This window comes from Apus apus, chromosome 1 (assembly GCF_020740795.1).
Source record: "Apus apus isolate bApuApu2 chromosome 1, bApuApu2.pri.cur, whole genome shotgun sequence".
Lineage (NCBI taxonomy): Eukaryota > Metazoa > Chordata > Aves > Apodiformes > Apodidae > Apus > Apus apus.
In genome coordinates, this window is record NC_067282.1 from 153,017,557 (window position 1) to 153,031,952 (window position 14,396).

At 45.7% G+C, this 14,396-nt stretch overlaps 1 protein-coding gene across 6 annotated transcripts in view; it reads left to right on the forward strand.

Moving 5' to 3' along the window:
- CACNA1I (calcium voltage-gated channel subunit alpha1 I) overlaps positions 1–14,396 on the forward strand; it is a 181,589-nt gene that overhangs the window by 116,991 nt on the left and 50,202 nt on the right. For all 6 annotated transcript variants that reach the window (XM_051627380.1, XM_051627391.1, XM_051627420.1 and 3 more), the window contains 5 exons: positions 2,620–2,779; positions 4,970–5,285; positions 5,957–6,049; positions 11,546–11,852; positions 13,933–14,336. In XM_051627380.1, coding sequence (XP_051483340.1) covers positions 2,620–2,779; positions 4,970–5,285; positions 5,957–6,049; positions 11,546–11,852; positions 13,933–14,336 — 1,280 coding nt within the window. The remainder of the gene's footprint in view (positions 1–2,619; positions 2,780–4,969; positions 5,286–5,956; positions 6,050–11,545; positions 11,853–13,932; positions 14,337–14,396) is intronic.

Sequence of the window (14,396 nt, forward strand, 5' to 3'; positions counted from 1 at the left end):
GCAGAGGAGGTCCATTTGATGGAAAACTGGTGCCTCTGGTGAAAAATGAGTTCCCAGAGCAATTGCTTTCTGGTTTAGGGCAGCAAGCAAAAGAGGCATTGTGCAAAGTGAAGTGATGGAGTTTTCTTAGAGGTGGTTGGCCCATAGGAGAATTGCAATTTATGTTTGGATGGGTGTATCTTCAGCATTATTGCTTTTGGAAGAACCAATCTGCATATCTACAGACCACATCAATGTGCAGAGAAGAGTAACTCTGTTCAACCTAGAGATTTTTAAAAAATAAAAATTTGATTTCATTAGGAATGGAATCCACCAGAGCTGAAATTCTTTGTGATGTGGAAAAGACACCAAGTGCTGGGGCCACTTGCCTGGTGGCCACCTGCTTGACATGGGGTCACCTGCTGCTTCTTGGATTGTGGGCCAAGGTATCTGAGAGGGCCTCTCATGAGGGTAATGGCTATGAATCTGGAGCTATGGGTAGCACAGTCCTGTACCATCAGTACCTCCTGTGAGAGGATGGAGAACGTATGGGTAGGCACAAAATTTCCAATGAAAAGCAGACAAGTTTTGCAAGTCACTTGAAACTTGGGCAAAATACATTTTGCAAATTCTGACCCAACAAGCATGTTGTCTGCAAAATTCTGGTGAGGTTGACTGTTCTATCTGTTCTGCGTTTCAGTGTAAAGGCAGTCTCATTCTTCCCACTACTTCTGCTCTGAGATGGAGCTAGCATCAGTTGATCTGAAAAACATCCCCTCAACCTTGCAGGGCTGCTGGCACAGCTTCCAGTGCCACTTGGCTCTCCCTTGTGTACTGACCAGGGCAGTTTATGAGAACTACTGAGCTCGTGCTGTGAAGCAGTGTTAATGCTGGGAACACACTGCACTGCAGTGAAGGTGTGTGGCCTTAAAGCCAAATGTTGCTCCAGAGCCTGGCAGGTCACAGCAGCACGCAGCAGGGCACTGTGCCTGTGCTGTTGGGCTTTGTGCAGTGACAGGTCAGAAAACTCTGAGTGACTCATGGCATATCCACAATCCCCAGCAAAGGGCTGGAGCTGCAGCCCTGCACTGCTGAGTGACTGATGTGATGTCAAGAAACTGCCTTCGCTGGTGACTAGTGATGCAGCTGGGCAGTCAGGCAAGCAGGGCTTAGCTGCTGCTCCACAGCCTGGCCTGAGAGCTAATGCCATCATTCCTAGTCCTTCATGATCTCATGTAGCCATCATTAAGCATCTTCTCCTTCCTACACATCACCTGCCTGCAAATACCACTCCTGTCTCTCCCCCACCCCCATCTGTCCCCAGAACATTCCCTCCTGAGCTAAACCACTCCAATGTCCTACACCAGGCACCCTTTTCCCTCTCCCTTCACTGTGTGGACATCCCAAGCCTGTGTGTCCCTGCAGGCAGCACTTCCCTCCCTTCTCTACAGAGTGAGCAACTCAGGGAATAGAGATAGACCATAACACACAGCATCATGTGGCTAATTACTTGATGCTGGGCACACAAGGGGGATTAGCTTGTGCCTCAAAGGGCTGTCAGAGAATCCTAATCTTGTCTTGCTCCTCTTTCCCCTTCCACTGCTATCTGAAGTAATGAACTGGCTATAAATACCTAATTAGCTAATTATTTGCTGGCCTACATGGAACATCTTCAGTGAAGGAACTTCCTGAGCCTCCAGGGGAAGGGCCTGTGTAGAGGCAAGGAGAGATGACTGCTTGAGGCTTGTGCAGGGGTGAAGGTGGTACGGTGATGCACAGAAGGTTTTTTAGACTTTTGCCATCCCTGGAGAGCAGAGGAGAAGTCACTAGCTTCCTGGAGAAGCGAGCCTATCTTTACCCCTGCTTGTGGCTGCGTGAGCTGAAGAGCTAGGGGAGAAGTAAAACCGCAGAAATAATTCATTAGATAATTAGAAGTAATTAAAAAAAGGTTTTCTGAAACATTTGCACTGCCCAGATGTGCTGTGCCAACAGCATTTCAGGCTGTGCCTGCTACTTGTGTGCTCCAGCTCTTTGGGGAGGGAGGACTAGCCAAGAGTGGAGAGTGTGGTCTCTGTGACTGTCCCTTGCTGATGCTGTCACTGAGAAAACCAATTTATGCCAAGTTGTGTGTGCTGGGAGGTTTCTCCCTGTAGGCAGGCTGGCCTTGGTCCATGGATGCAATTCTCACAGTTTGCAGCATGCAGTTGTTGAACTGGGATGACTTTCAGTCTGGCCCATCTAAGGATGAGACCACTGAGATGCAGTGCACGTTTGGGATAGAGTTGTCACTCCGTTGCCCTTCTGGAGGGAAGGGAAAGGGAGGAATATTAATGAGGTAGATGATGGTACCTTTTACTCTTCCTGCTGCAGACAGAGGCCTGGGATTAAGAGATCACAGCAGCTCTGCTGGCTGCGTGTCAGTAGAGGTTAGGAAAAGGAAGGGGAACAATCATAAGTCTAGCCAGATTTGGGCAGTAATTAATTTCTGACACACTGATTTATCTTCATGTGGCTTTTTTTTGGTGTTTGTGTGTCTCTTAAACTTTCCTTTCTTTCTCCTTCTGTTCCTTTTCTCCCCTTATCTTTCTCTGTCCCTCCATCTCACTCTTGCTCCTTCTGGTTCTCTGCTCCTCCTTGCAGGCATGCGCATCCTCGTGAACTTGCTCCTGGACACCTTGCCCATGCTGGGAAACGTCCTTCTTCTCTGCTTCTTTGTCTTCTTCATCTTCGGCATCATCGGAGTGCAGCTGTGGGCTGGACTGCTCCGCAACCGCTGCTTCATGGAGGAGAATTTCACAATGTGAGTGCCTGGGAGATTGTGTCTCCTTCCTTTCTTCCAGGGACACTTCTCTTTCTCCTTCCCTGCTCTCTTGTCTCCTGCTGCCTGGTTCTCTGTGTATCACTTCCTCAAAACAGCTGTAGGGTGACAGTGTGCAGAGTGTTGGCCGTGCCTCACAGTGGAAAGGGAGGGAGGGTAAAGGCAGCTGGTTTTAATCTTTTGTCACGGTCCACGTGGACTCGTTTGGATTTGGCCAAAGCACAGGTTAGCATAGCTGCCTCCTCCAGGCATGCCCAGGGATTCAAGATACTGCTCCTACTCCCAAAAAGAGCTGAAACTGAAACACCAGCCATGACCTCTTTCTTTTGAACTTGCTCCCTCTTCAAAAATAACAACTCGAGGAATATTACAGAAAGTGATAGTGCTGTCTGATGCTTCTAGGGACATCTTTGGCACCTCTGAAATGGAGCCGAGGTCACAGTTTGGATAGTAGTGCTTTAGCTCCGGAGGAAGGACACAGGGAGATGTTTGGAAAACCTCAGGAGGTGCCATGGGGAGGGGACAGAGGACTGTTGAGAGAGGTGACCCACAGCAGGGTTATGAGAGCATCTGAAAGTGAAAAACAGCTGCTTGAATGGGAAAAAAGAAAACAACAACAAACAACCAAACATGGAGAAATGTGGGTACCGTTCTGGCAGAGAGAGCCTGGAGCCACACAGGGGTCAATTACAGGTGTCTGAGGTTTATTCTGGGGCAATTGGGTCAGGGAGGAGCAGGCAGAGCATGATTCTCCTCCTCTCCAGAGGCAGTGAGGTAGAAGAGCTCCTGCCTGATTACCCTCCTGGGGAGCAGAGAACCAGTTCCAGGGCACAGCTACTCCTGTTGACTTTCTGGCTTTAGCAGATCTCAGGCTTTAAAATGTCTTCTTAAAACCATATACTAATCCCAGACGTCCTATCAGTTTAGACTGCTTAAAAAAAACCCTAAAGCTGTAGATCAGTTTAGACTGATTAAACAATTCTGAAGCTTTAGATCATCTCAAATTGGGAAAAAAAAAAGTGTGAAAATACAGTCTGCAGAACAGCAGCAGTGTTGGAGAGTAGGAGCCACTTAAAGCAGCCATTTACTGTGTTTATATATTCCTTGGGGGAAAATGAATGTTTAGGATGATTGTCCTTTATGTAAATCAGGGGTAGTACTGCTTTAATGTAGTGTAATTACATCCATGCAGAGTTGATGTAACCAAGCGAATTGGGGCCACAGCCTGCAAAGTGACAGATACTAAAAAATCTTTAGCAGTCCATTACTAGAGAAATTAATTCTCCAGGCACCCAGTTCGCCAATGATGTGGATGTGTTATGACAGATCTTTGTGGTTTAGTGCTGCTTAGTTTAGAATCCGACACTTTCTCTCTTTCCTTTTTCATCAACACCTGCCCTCTTCCAATGACACTTAGTGAAAAAGTCTACATGCCTGCAACCTGGAAGTTGTGGATTGTAGCACTGCAAGGAATGCACCAGATCCACCTTTCACTCTCCTGATTATTAGCTTGTCTCCAGCTAGGCAAGCATAGATTATTTTAATTATTCATGCATTTGGAAGGTGCTTGCATTATTTGGATAAAAGCATGTGAACTTGTCATGAAACATTGCACCCACAATGCCAACTGTCAAGGAGGAGTCAAAGTTAAGTCAATTTTAACTTTGCATTTCCTGATTTTAAGGCTTAGCTGTACAACCTTAATTATGCATGAACTGTTGTTTTTTTTTTTTAGAAGTATAGAAGGTTCACTGCCAAATGTTATAAAACATGTCCATCAATGGTTACATACATGAGCACATCACAGTGAAGCCTGATGAACTTCCTTAATATCACTGCATCTGATTTAGCTTTGATGCTAATGGAGAGAGTGATCAGAATGTAGATCTCTGCTTTCCAGCTTTGCTTCATCTCCATGCAATTAAATTGTGTAATATAGTTTGGAGTGATCTCATAGCAGGCAAAGCTCTGAAAAATGGGGACTCACCCTGGAAATTTCCTGTTTCCCAGGAATCTTGCCTGCCATTCCCTTCTCCTAAAGCAATAAACCTGGAAATCCCTTACCCAGTGCCATCCCTATGTCAGGATGGGATCTCCCAGCTCCACCAGTGTCACTGATGAGAAACTGTCTGTCACAGCAGCTTTATGACTGTGTTTTTTTTATCCTTGCAGACAAGGTGACATTGTCCTGCCCCCTTATTACCAGCCTGAGGAAGATGATGAGATGCCCTTTATCTGCTCACTGTCAGGAGACAATGGAATTATGGGCTGTCATGAGATACCCCCAATGAAAGAGCGGGGCCATGAATGTTGTTTGGACAAGGATGATTACTATTACTACAACTCAGTCCGGCAAGAGTTCAACATCAGTGGCATGTGTGTCAACTGGAACCAGTACTACAATGTGTGCCGTACAGGCAACGCCAACCCACACAAGGGTGCCATCAACTTTGACAACATCGGGTATGCCTGGATTGTGATATTTCAGGTAAGACCAAATTAGCCTCCCAACAAGGCTCGAGCTATTTTTTTTTCTTTTTTCCAACTCAATCTTTCTGTGCCCCCATGAAGGCTTCTGCAGGGTGTGAGGCAGCTGCAGAGAGAAAAGGGCCTGGTAACTACTCTGGCAAGAGAGACAGAGTGCACACCACAGTGTTCCTGAAGACATGAAGGGACCCAGAGCTGTTTCAGGCCCTGGCTGAAGCGAGCTACACCCTTCAGGCTGACTTGTATCAGCTTTCCCATCAATCCATATCACTATAGCAAAGGAGTCTATTATTATTTTTTTTTTAATTCCCAGCACACACTGCAGATGGGAGCTGAAATCCGTGCCTTTTTTCTTTTCCACCGGCTGTACGCAGTGTCCAGTCCAAGGGGCACAGAAACCTGCTGCAGGTTTTCACCCACTGCGATCCAGGGAAATGAACTATTTTAATGAAATATTCCTGCTGTGAGCTAGCATGATCTCACAGGCTTTGACAGTATGCCAGTGTCACCAAGTAGGACCATGCTGATTTTCTGGAATGGAAATTTGGCCTCCTTGAATTGTTTCTCACTTACCTTAGGTTGCAACAGCTCTGCCAATATCTGCCCGTATACACTGAGAAGTGAACTTTGAAAGCCTGCTTCATTTGTTTCTCTTGTTGTTTGTCTTTGCAGGTGATCACACTGGAAGGGTGGGTGGAGATCATGTACTATGTGATGGATGCCCATTCCTTCTACAATTTTATCTACTTTATCTTGCTGATAATCGTAAGTATGAGACTTTATGACTACCAGCATCGCAAGCTAAGAGCCTACAAAAACAGGTGTTAGGTCAGCACAGATACCAGAGAAACAAACTAGTTTCCCTGAATTTCTTCTGGGAGTCTGAGTAGCCCAGTTGGTTGACTTTCATCAAGAGTAATTGACAGGATGGCGTAATTGTCAGCCTAGTTATTCTCTTTCACTCAAAAACTATGCTCAGGATTGGTTCCTAGAGATATACATAACCCTACACACAATGGAGTGCAAGATAATGTTCCCATCTGCAGATCTCTCAAAGTAAATTCCCCAAACCAGTAGGCTCGAAAGTACAGAAAACCATTTCTCCATCTGCCCTCGTACTCGGTCTCTTTATACATTTTAAGCTTTCAAGTAATTCTTGAGCCATGCTTTATGGCTTTTGGCAGCACCTGAATTTCTCAGGTTCAGGGTCTCAGATTTTGTCAGACTCAGGGTCTGTCACCCTGAATTACTTCCTCACCATGAACAAAAAGGAGCTGCTGCTCTGAAAGTGTCAGCAGTCCAACATAAACTGTCTGTGTAAGATCAATTGTGGCTGTTGGGGATGGAAAGAGAGATGTGTGTCCGTGATGAGAACTTAATAAGCAGTTTATAAGCCCCATAGATTCATACAAGTGAAGTTTCAAGGTTACTTTGCTGTAAGGACATTTGTTGTCAGTGTCTGGAAAGAGAGGTGAGAAACGTGATGCCATTGTCTCTTCCATTCCTCCAGCCTCCCACACATAAGTGCATTTTCTTGAAGGGAACATCCTTTCTAACAAGGAAGGATTTTGTTTTTATGAATTCTCTTGCACTTTTTCTACAGGGGGACCAAGGCTGAGTAGAAGGGAAAGACATGGAATGGATTATGGGAAGTATAAAATCTGTAAACAGTAGGTGCACTTCAGTTCTAGGTTGCTTAGCCGGTAAGGACCTCCATGGGTTTTTCCAAGGCCTACATGAATTTAGATAGGCTGCTGAATGGACCTGGCTAAGACTCTGCTCTCCATCTACTACTTGTCCTGTTTGGCCTTGCCCTCCTAGAAATAGCATCTTTAGACGCAGTCACCCAGTAGCATTAATAGACTCACCTGACACAGGATATAGTTTAAATTCAAATTGATATGCAGTGACTTGAGAGCAAACAAACCTTAATCCAGTTTCTGGGAAAGTTATTGCAGCCTGTACATATGGGGGAATGGCACAAAAATATCTACTGGTCCATTCAGGTCAGAGAACTTAAAAAATGCTGAATCTCTGTGATATTCTTGATTTCTCCCTGCCTTCTGGCCTTCTGCCTTCACAAGGGAAAGACAAGGAGCCCTGTGGGCTGAAGCATGAGCCAGGACAGCAGAGGTGAAATTCACCTTAACGAATGCTGCTTTTATTTTGTGGCTGGAGAGTCCCCAGGAGAGAAGGTTGCAGAGTTATGATTGCATAGGATAGGAGAGGAATTCCGTGCCACCTCTGTTCTCAAAGACAAACTGAACATCCACCACTTTTTGTGAGTTCAGAAAACAATTATTTCCCATAGAGTTTGTTCAGATCTCCTACCATGTAGTAGATACTCAGTACCTACTTGCATTTCCACTTTCAGCAGCATGGTAAAGATGCCCAGATTTGTACAGTGTGCACACAATTTACCCCTTGTCTCAGACTTAGTCTCTCCCATAGCCAGGAAGGACTGTGCAGAGTCAGTGGCTATCCACTGGGGTGGGCATGCCTGTCTACTGGTGGCCATTTCCAAAAACTGCCCCTCACCCCCTGCTCCAAACTACATAAATTCTGTCAGTGTATTTTTTGCTTCTAAGCAGGAGCATCCTTCTAGTGCTGGCTCAGCTCATGTGGTTTCCCAGTCATTCAAATTTGTCTCTGAATTTGCAGTTGCTGAAGACCCTCAATTAAACACTCCACCTGAGATTTTACAATAGTGTCACTGACATTTCTTGGCACTTCGTTCTCATTTGCCAAAGTCCTGTAGGTTTATTTCCATCAAAAACAGGAGCACATGAAGCTCAGCTTACTCTGGGGACTGCTCAGAACAAAGGAGCTAGATGAGATAATTCTTTTGCCATTGGTGGAGATACACCAAAAAAGTATTTAACCTTTCTGTTACCTTCTCTGCATGTGTAATGCAACTTTTGCAGCACATAGCAACACCACAGCATGACCTTGCTATCTCTTGGTTTTGTTTTCCTGCTGAGTCTTCTTACAGAAATGGTGATCCCTCTTCAAGTCTTTCCAGTCTTTATCCTTGCCCCTTCTCCATGGTTGAAAGACCTGGGTTTCTAGGCAGGATTGCTTTGACAATCATACTTCAAGCCCTGACTCTTAGCTTTTCCACATACATCCTAGCCTTGGCTCAAACTTACTCTTCTGGGGCTGGATCTTCGCAGCCTCTTCTTTAGTACTATGTTTTTATCCATGACTTCTCCTTCCCTCACAGAGATATTTTCAAACACCTTCAAAAGGGCATTACCTGTTCCTGTTCATCTAGCAGGAAGAAGGCTCCACTAGGTGGATATAATCCTATCATGGTTAGGACTCCTGCATAGATGGGGTCTGCAGAGGGGAAGAGTGCTGGCTGACCCTGGCACTCAGACTGGCCTTGTAGAACAACCTGGTAAAAGTATTCAGAAAATCATAAATAGCTTCCCCCTCTTCCAGAGTTCAGGGAGGTGATGGGAAGGAAGGATTGTTTTCACCTCTTGGGTCAGTGTTTCATCTGAATCTTCTTGCTTGAGGTCCACCTGTTTCTTTCTTCACCTCTCCAGCTACTTGGCCACTTGTGTGGCTCCTGGACTAGAGAAAGCTCTTCTGAACTCTCATGCTGGCATACACATTGCAGCATTCAGTGGTATGCATGTGGGCTTCAGAAGACAAGCTGGATATCCAGGCATAAACAATAAAAAAATGGGCAAGTAAGTCAGCATGTCCAACACCATCAGATTTTATTAGATATTGCAGAGACAGGAATTGAACCTTGGGCTGAACAAGGCCAGAATTTGCTTAATCAAAGTACAGCTCAGTCTCAGGGCTGAATGTGTTGGGGTGCTTTGGATCAACAATCTCCTTCTGCCTCTGTCAGATGCTTTGTCTGACTCCATGTCAGACACTTTTGGTCTCCCTGCTCAGCTTGCTGCAATGGATTGCTCGATTATGAGCCATCTGGGACCCTTTCTGTCCTTCTGCTAGCTGGGAGGCAGTGTCAAGCTTGGCAGAGCCTTAGAGTTTATGGACTTGTCTGTCATCTTCTGGATTAAAAAACCTCATTTGTTTTGCCGTTAGTGTTCATAGGTTGGAGGTTTAAGGGTTGGCAGCTAGTAGCCATGTTCAGCCCTCACACTTCTCCCCTTTTTGGTCACCTGATGGAAGATCACAGCAAACAATCCATGGAGAAGAATTTGGATTCCCAGTAATACTCTCATCAGTGAAAGCAGGCAAGACATCATGAGCTAGGGGAAATCTTGAGGGAATGCGAAGGAATCCGAACGAGGCATCAATTTAATTTTCAAGGCCACATACAGAAGCTGAAGGGAAAATAGGCTGAATTATGGGTGGGAGGAGAGGGAAAAGAAGGGTTCAGTGATGAAGAGAAACAGAATTAGAACAGCTTTGAAGGGTGCTGAGAGGAGGAGAAAAATAAAATAAAACCCCTTTATTTTGAGATGATTTATTGTCCTTATGCTAAATACAGTTGGGAAGGACTTCATATTTCAAAGGCTTATTCAAATGCTAGCAGGGACACCTCCCCTTTGAAATACTGAGATACACTGTACTCCAGACAGACTCAGCCTCCAGACAGAGCTGCTGGGCATCTGTGTGCAAGAGAAGGGGACAACAAAGGGAGCAAGCTGGTGGGGGAGTGGCAAGGGCAGTGTACTGAGGGGAAGGCTGCTTGGATAGAAAAAACAAATTGGGGTACATGCTGAAAAAACCTCAATGTTTTCCGTGCACAGGGATTGGGCTTTAGTTGTTGCCACCTTTGCTTGCCCTCTCCCCTTTGCTTGAAAGGTTATATGGGGGAGGATACATGTGTGAGGATAAGAGAAGGACTGGATCCAGCTCTGCGTCAAAGCTGTTTGCTTGGAAAGGAGAGACAGGGAGGTGAGATTGGGTCCTGTGTGGGTTTGTACAGGAGGAACAGAGAACGACGATGTCCCTTAACAGGGGTGCTTCCTGGTTCAGGGGAAGAAGAAATCTTGAGCTGGTGCTTCCTCTCCTCCCAAGGGCTGCCCCACGGAGTCCATTTCAGAGCAGCACAGATGTATGATCCTTGATCAGAGATCAGACTCTGCATTTTATCAATGCTCTATTGCCACTTACAGCTCTACAGGGAGTAGGCAACAATCAAGGCCTCACAGCTTTTGAGAATTATTTTGAATGTTGTTACCAGCCCTTTTATGTATGAAATTCTCCTCATATTGAAGCCCAGGTTTTATTCTAAGTGTAATGGATAGCTCTCCTACTGGAGATTCATCTGTAATTTCACAATATGTGACACTGAGAGTGAGATTTTTACCTCCAGATCTCTCAGCACCAGGAAATATTTGCTCCATTTTACAGCTACGAAAGCTGAGGGGAAGGAATCTTGAAGCTGTAAAATAAGCCTTGTAGACTTTTTGGCTTCTGTACGGAGAATAATTTTGGGTTCTGTATAGAGAATAGGAAGAACTTGGGCATTTTGTTTTGTTTCTAAGAAGTTGGTGGAATGGGTTGTGGTTCTTTTTGCATTTGAAATGGAAAGCCTATGTAGGCCAGAGGACAAGTAAAATAAGAGTTAATATAATGTGTCAATATAATGTATCAGAAGGATCTAAAGAATAGAAATTTATCAAGGAAGCACTTTTTGCCAGACAGTATTTGGTGTCCCTCTCAAAGTCATTAGTTTTTGCAAACTCCTCTTTGATTTGAAGAGCTCATTCATTTCAGTGAACTGCCATCTCCCTGTAGGGTGAATTAAGGTCTAAATGGTAGAAATAAATTCAGTGTTCTGAGAATACTGACATGTCCTTCTTCAAGAGTTGAAGACCATAAATGACAGAGTATGATTTTTGTAGTAGTAAAAGGGCAAGCAAAGGAGAAAGCAATGGAACTACCAAACTAGTCCTCTATCTCCCATGTTCTGTTTAACACAAAGGAGGGGGAAAGAAAAAGTCAATTTTTCATCAAAACCTTTGCAGGTAACTTCTAAATTACTTGCTAGATGTCCCAAAGCCTGCCAAAAAGCAGGCTTGTGTTTCCTGAATTTCAGTTCAGAACTCAGAATTCTGCATGGAAGTTACATCAAGTGAGATCTCAAAAACAAGCTCAGTCAACCCTGGCTTTCTCTGAAATCCCATCTCTGTACGCAGACTGGTTCCCGTTCCTCTGACTGCCTCCAAGTCCCTCTCCTCTCCCTCTCCCCTCCTCTCTTACATTCCCCCTCCCACATGTTCTTCCTCGTGCAGACATTGACTGCCCCTTCTTCTTCTTTGCTACTAGGTGGGCTCCTTCTTCATGATTAACCTGTGCCTGGTGGTCATCGCCACACAGTTCTCGGAGACCAAGCAGCGAGAGCACCAGCTGATGCAGGAGCAGCGGGCCCGGTACCTCTCCTCCAGCACTGTTGCCAGCTACATGGAGCCAGGAGACTGCTACGAGGAGATCTTCCAATACGTCTGCCACATCATGCGCAAAGCCAAGCGCCGCACCCTCGGGCTGTACAACAGCATACAGAGCCGGCGCCAGGGCCACGTGGGGCCGAGCGATGCCAAGCGAGGCGTGAGCCAGAAGAGCCAGAGGCGTTACAGTAAGGGTTGCGTGGGTAAAGGTGGAAATGCCAAGAGTGGAAATGTGAGAGTAACTGGGAGCATCTCCATGTGCCAGCTTGTCAAAGGACCTGTGCCTATAAGGCACTGAATTAGAATAAACCTTGGCCATTGAGCGTGGGGCCATGGCCAACACCACCAGGCCAACAAGGTGGGGTTGACCAGCAAGAATGGGAATGTCACGGTTTGACTTGGGATCAGCAATTAAACAGCAACAACAATACTCTCTATCCTCTCCTTCTCCCACCCAGATTGGGAAAGGAGAGAGATTTAGGAGAGAGGCTTCTGGATTGAAAACAAAGTCAAACAAGTTTAATTAAATACTATTGTTAAATGAAAATATGTATAAATATATACAAATATGTTCAGGAATGTGCAAAACTCCTATCACCTCCTCCCACCCCCAGCAACTCCCAGTATATTCTCCTGAGATGGAACATTCCTGAAAAAGTCCTGAACCACTTCCTGAAATAATGACAAGGCTGAGAGGAGCTGAGTGCAGACATAAAGGGGTCAGGAACACATGGGCCTAGGGTTCAAAGGAGATGGGTAGACAGAATCCTTCCCGGATGCCAGCTATGAAAGGAAGAGAAAGGAAAAGGGGCTTGACATCAGTGATCCCTGAATTTATACCGAGGGTAATGTATATATGGGATTGAGTAATTTATTTGGCCAATTTGACATCTGTCCAGTCCAGTCCTCCCTACAGGAGGGTTGTAGATACGACTCTTCTGTTCCTTTAGTGTCTGAAGCATCAGATCTGACAAGCAGAGCAAAGTGTCCTTGGTCTCTCAGCAGTAATTGTAAACATTTTGGTATTGAAAGAGAGTTCACTGAAGGGGGAAATAAATAAATAAATTGGTAAAAAGAAAATTGGCTAGATCCTGCCTCAAACCAGGACAAACAGGGGTGACCAGCAGGGAACATGAGAAACCTGTGTCTGAAACCCAGAGACCATACTGGGATAATATTAAAGAAACTGGCTGAAGATGGTAAAGGTCTCCAGGTGTGGTATAGCAGGGTGCTGATAGCCATTTGGGCGAAAGAAGTATTAGGGGCATGTGATGGAGTGGCACTAAGGATTGAACTCATTGATACAACAAGTCCCCCAAAAGTCTCCTCCCAAACTGAGTTACTGTGAGACTTCAAGAGGGAAAGGGACTAGAATTGTAACAGGGTGTCTCCTGAAACAAGGGAGCAATACTGAAGAAGTCAGTTTGATATGGAAGGGCAGTGGATGCCAGTTTTTTTGGATGGGAGCCCATGCTCTTGTGTAAAACTAGACACAAGGCACCATTTAACTTTGATTCCTGGCCTGAAAAGTGACTGTAAAAATGGTTTTATAGACTTAGTATTAACTACCTGCTGATGCCCTTCCTAAGTTATACTTCCATTAACAAGCAAAAATAAAATTTTCCTTCAGCTGGTGTTGCATGCTCAGTCTTCCTTTTTCTCTACTTGCTGGGAGAAAAGTTTCTGCAGGCTTCATGCACTGTGTTAATGAATTAATTGCTTCATTCCCCCAGTGTCCATTTGATCTTCCAGTTCTGCTTCAGAGCACACAGACTATCAGAAGGAAGTGTTCTTACACTACCTTTTCTGGCTTCTTGAGATGCTTTGCTGAAGTAGCATCCTTAATTTAGAGAGCTCAGCTCAGCATGTGTGTTCTTGGACTCCACCTGTAGCAGTTCAGGCCAAAAGCAGCCCTTGCAATTGTTTTTCCCCCGGTTCCCACTTAGCACAAGCTACTGAGTCTCAAGCTGTTACTCCTGCATCAGACAAAACAGTTCTTGCTCTGATGGACGTGAGCCCCCATTGAGCCTAATCACTGGCAGTTGAACAGTACCATGCCTTTTGGTGACCCAGCCAGTCTGTCAGTGTAAAGCCCTCAATGGCAACAGCTTTTGTTGCTGCCCTTGAGATGATGTGCTAGTGTTTAACGATCCTTACAGCTAAAAAGCCCAGCTGTCCTGTCATAGAACCTGGAAGCCAAGCAGCTGCCCAGTTTCAATGTCTTTTTCAAAGCCTTCGCCTGTGAGCAATGCTCTTTTCTCTCCCCAGGGCTTTGCCAGCAGCACAACTCTCTTAACTGCCCTCCTCAGGGCTTGGTCCAGCCCATTGCTGTGACAGCAACCTCTGATCCCACCAACTGCCCCCGATGCCGTAGGGGCGAGCAAGAAGCTTCCCGAAGGCTCTCTGTCCTGGGTAGTGCTGACTCAGACCAGGTGGATGGAGGAACCAGTGAAGAGGAGGGAGAGGACAGCAGAGAGGACCAGGATGCCTCAGCACTGGAGAAGGAGGAGGAGGAGGTGGAAGAAGGCGGACGGCTGAAGCTCTGCAGTGATATGTGGCGAGAAGTGAGGGTCAAGCTTCGAGGGATTGTGGACAGCAAATACTTCAACCGTGGGATCATGATTGCAATCCTAGTGAACACTATCAGCATGGGCATCGAGCACCATGAGCAGGTAAGGCACCTCATGGCATAGGGTGGGCAGTAGGGACTGGTGAACCCTGCTCAGGGTTAC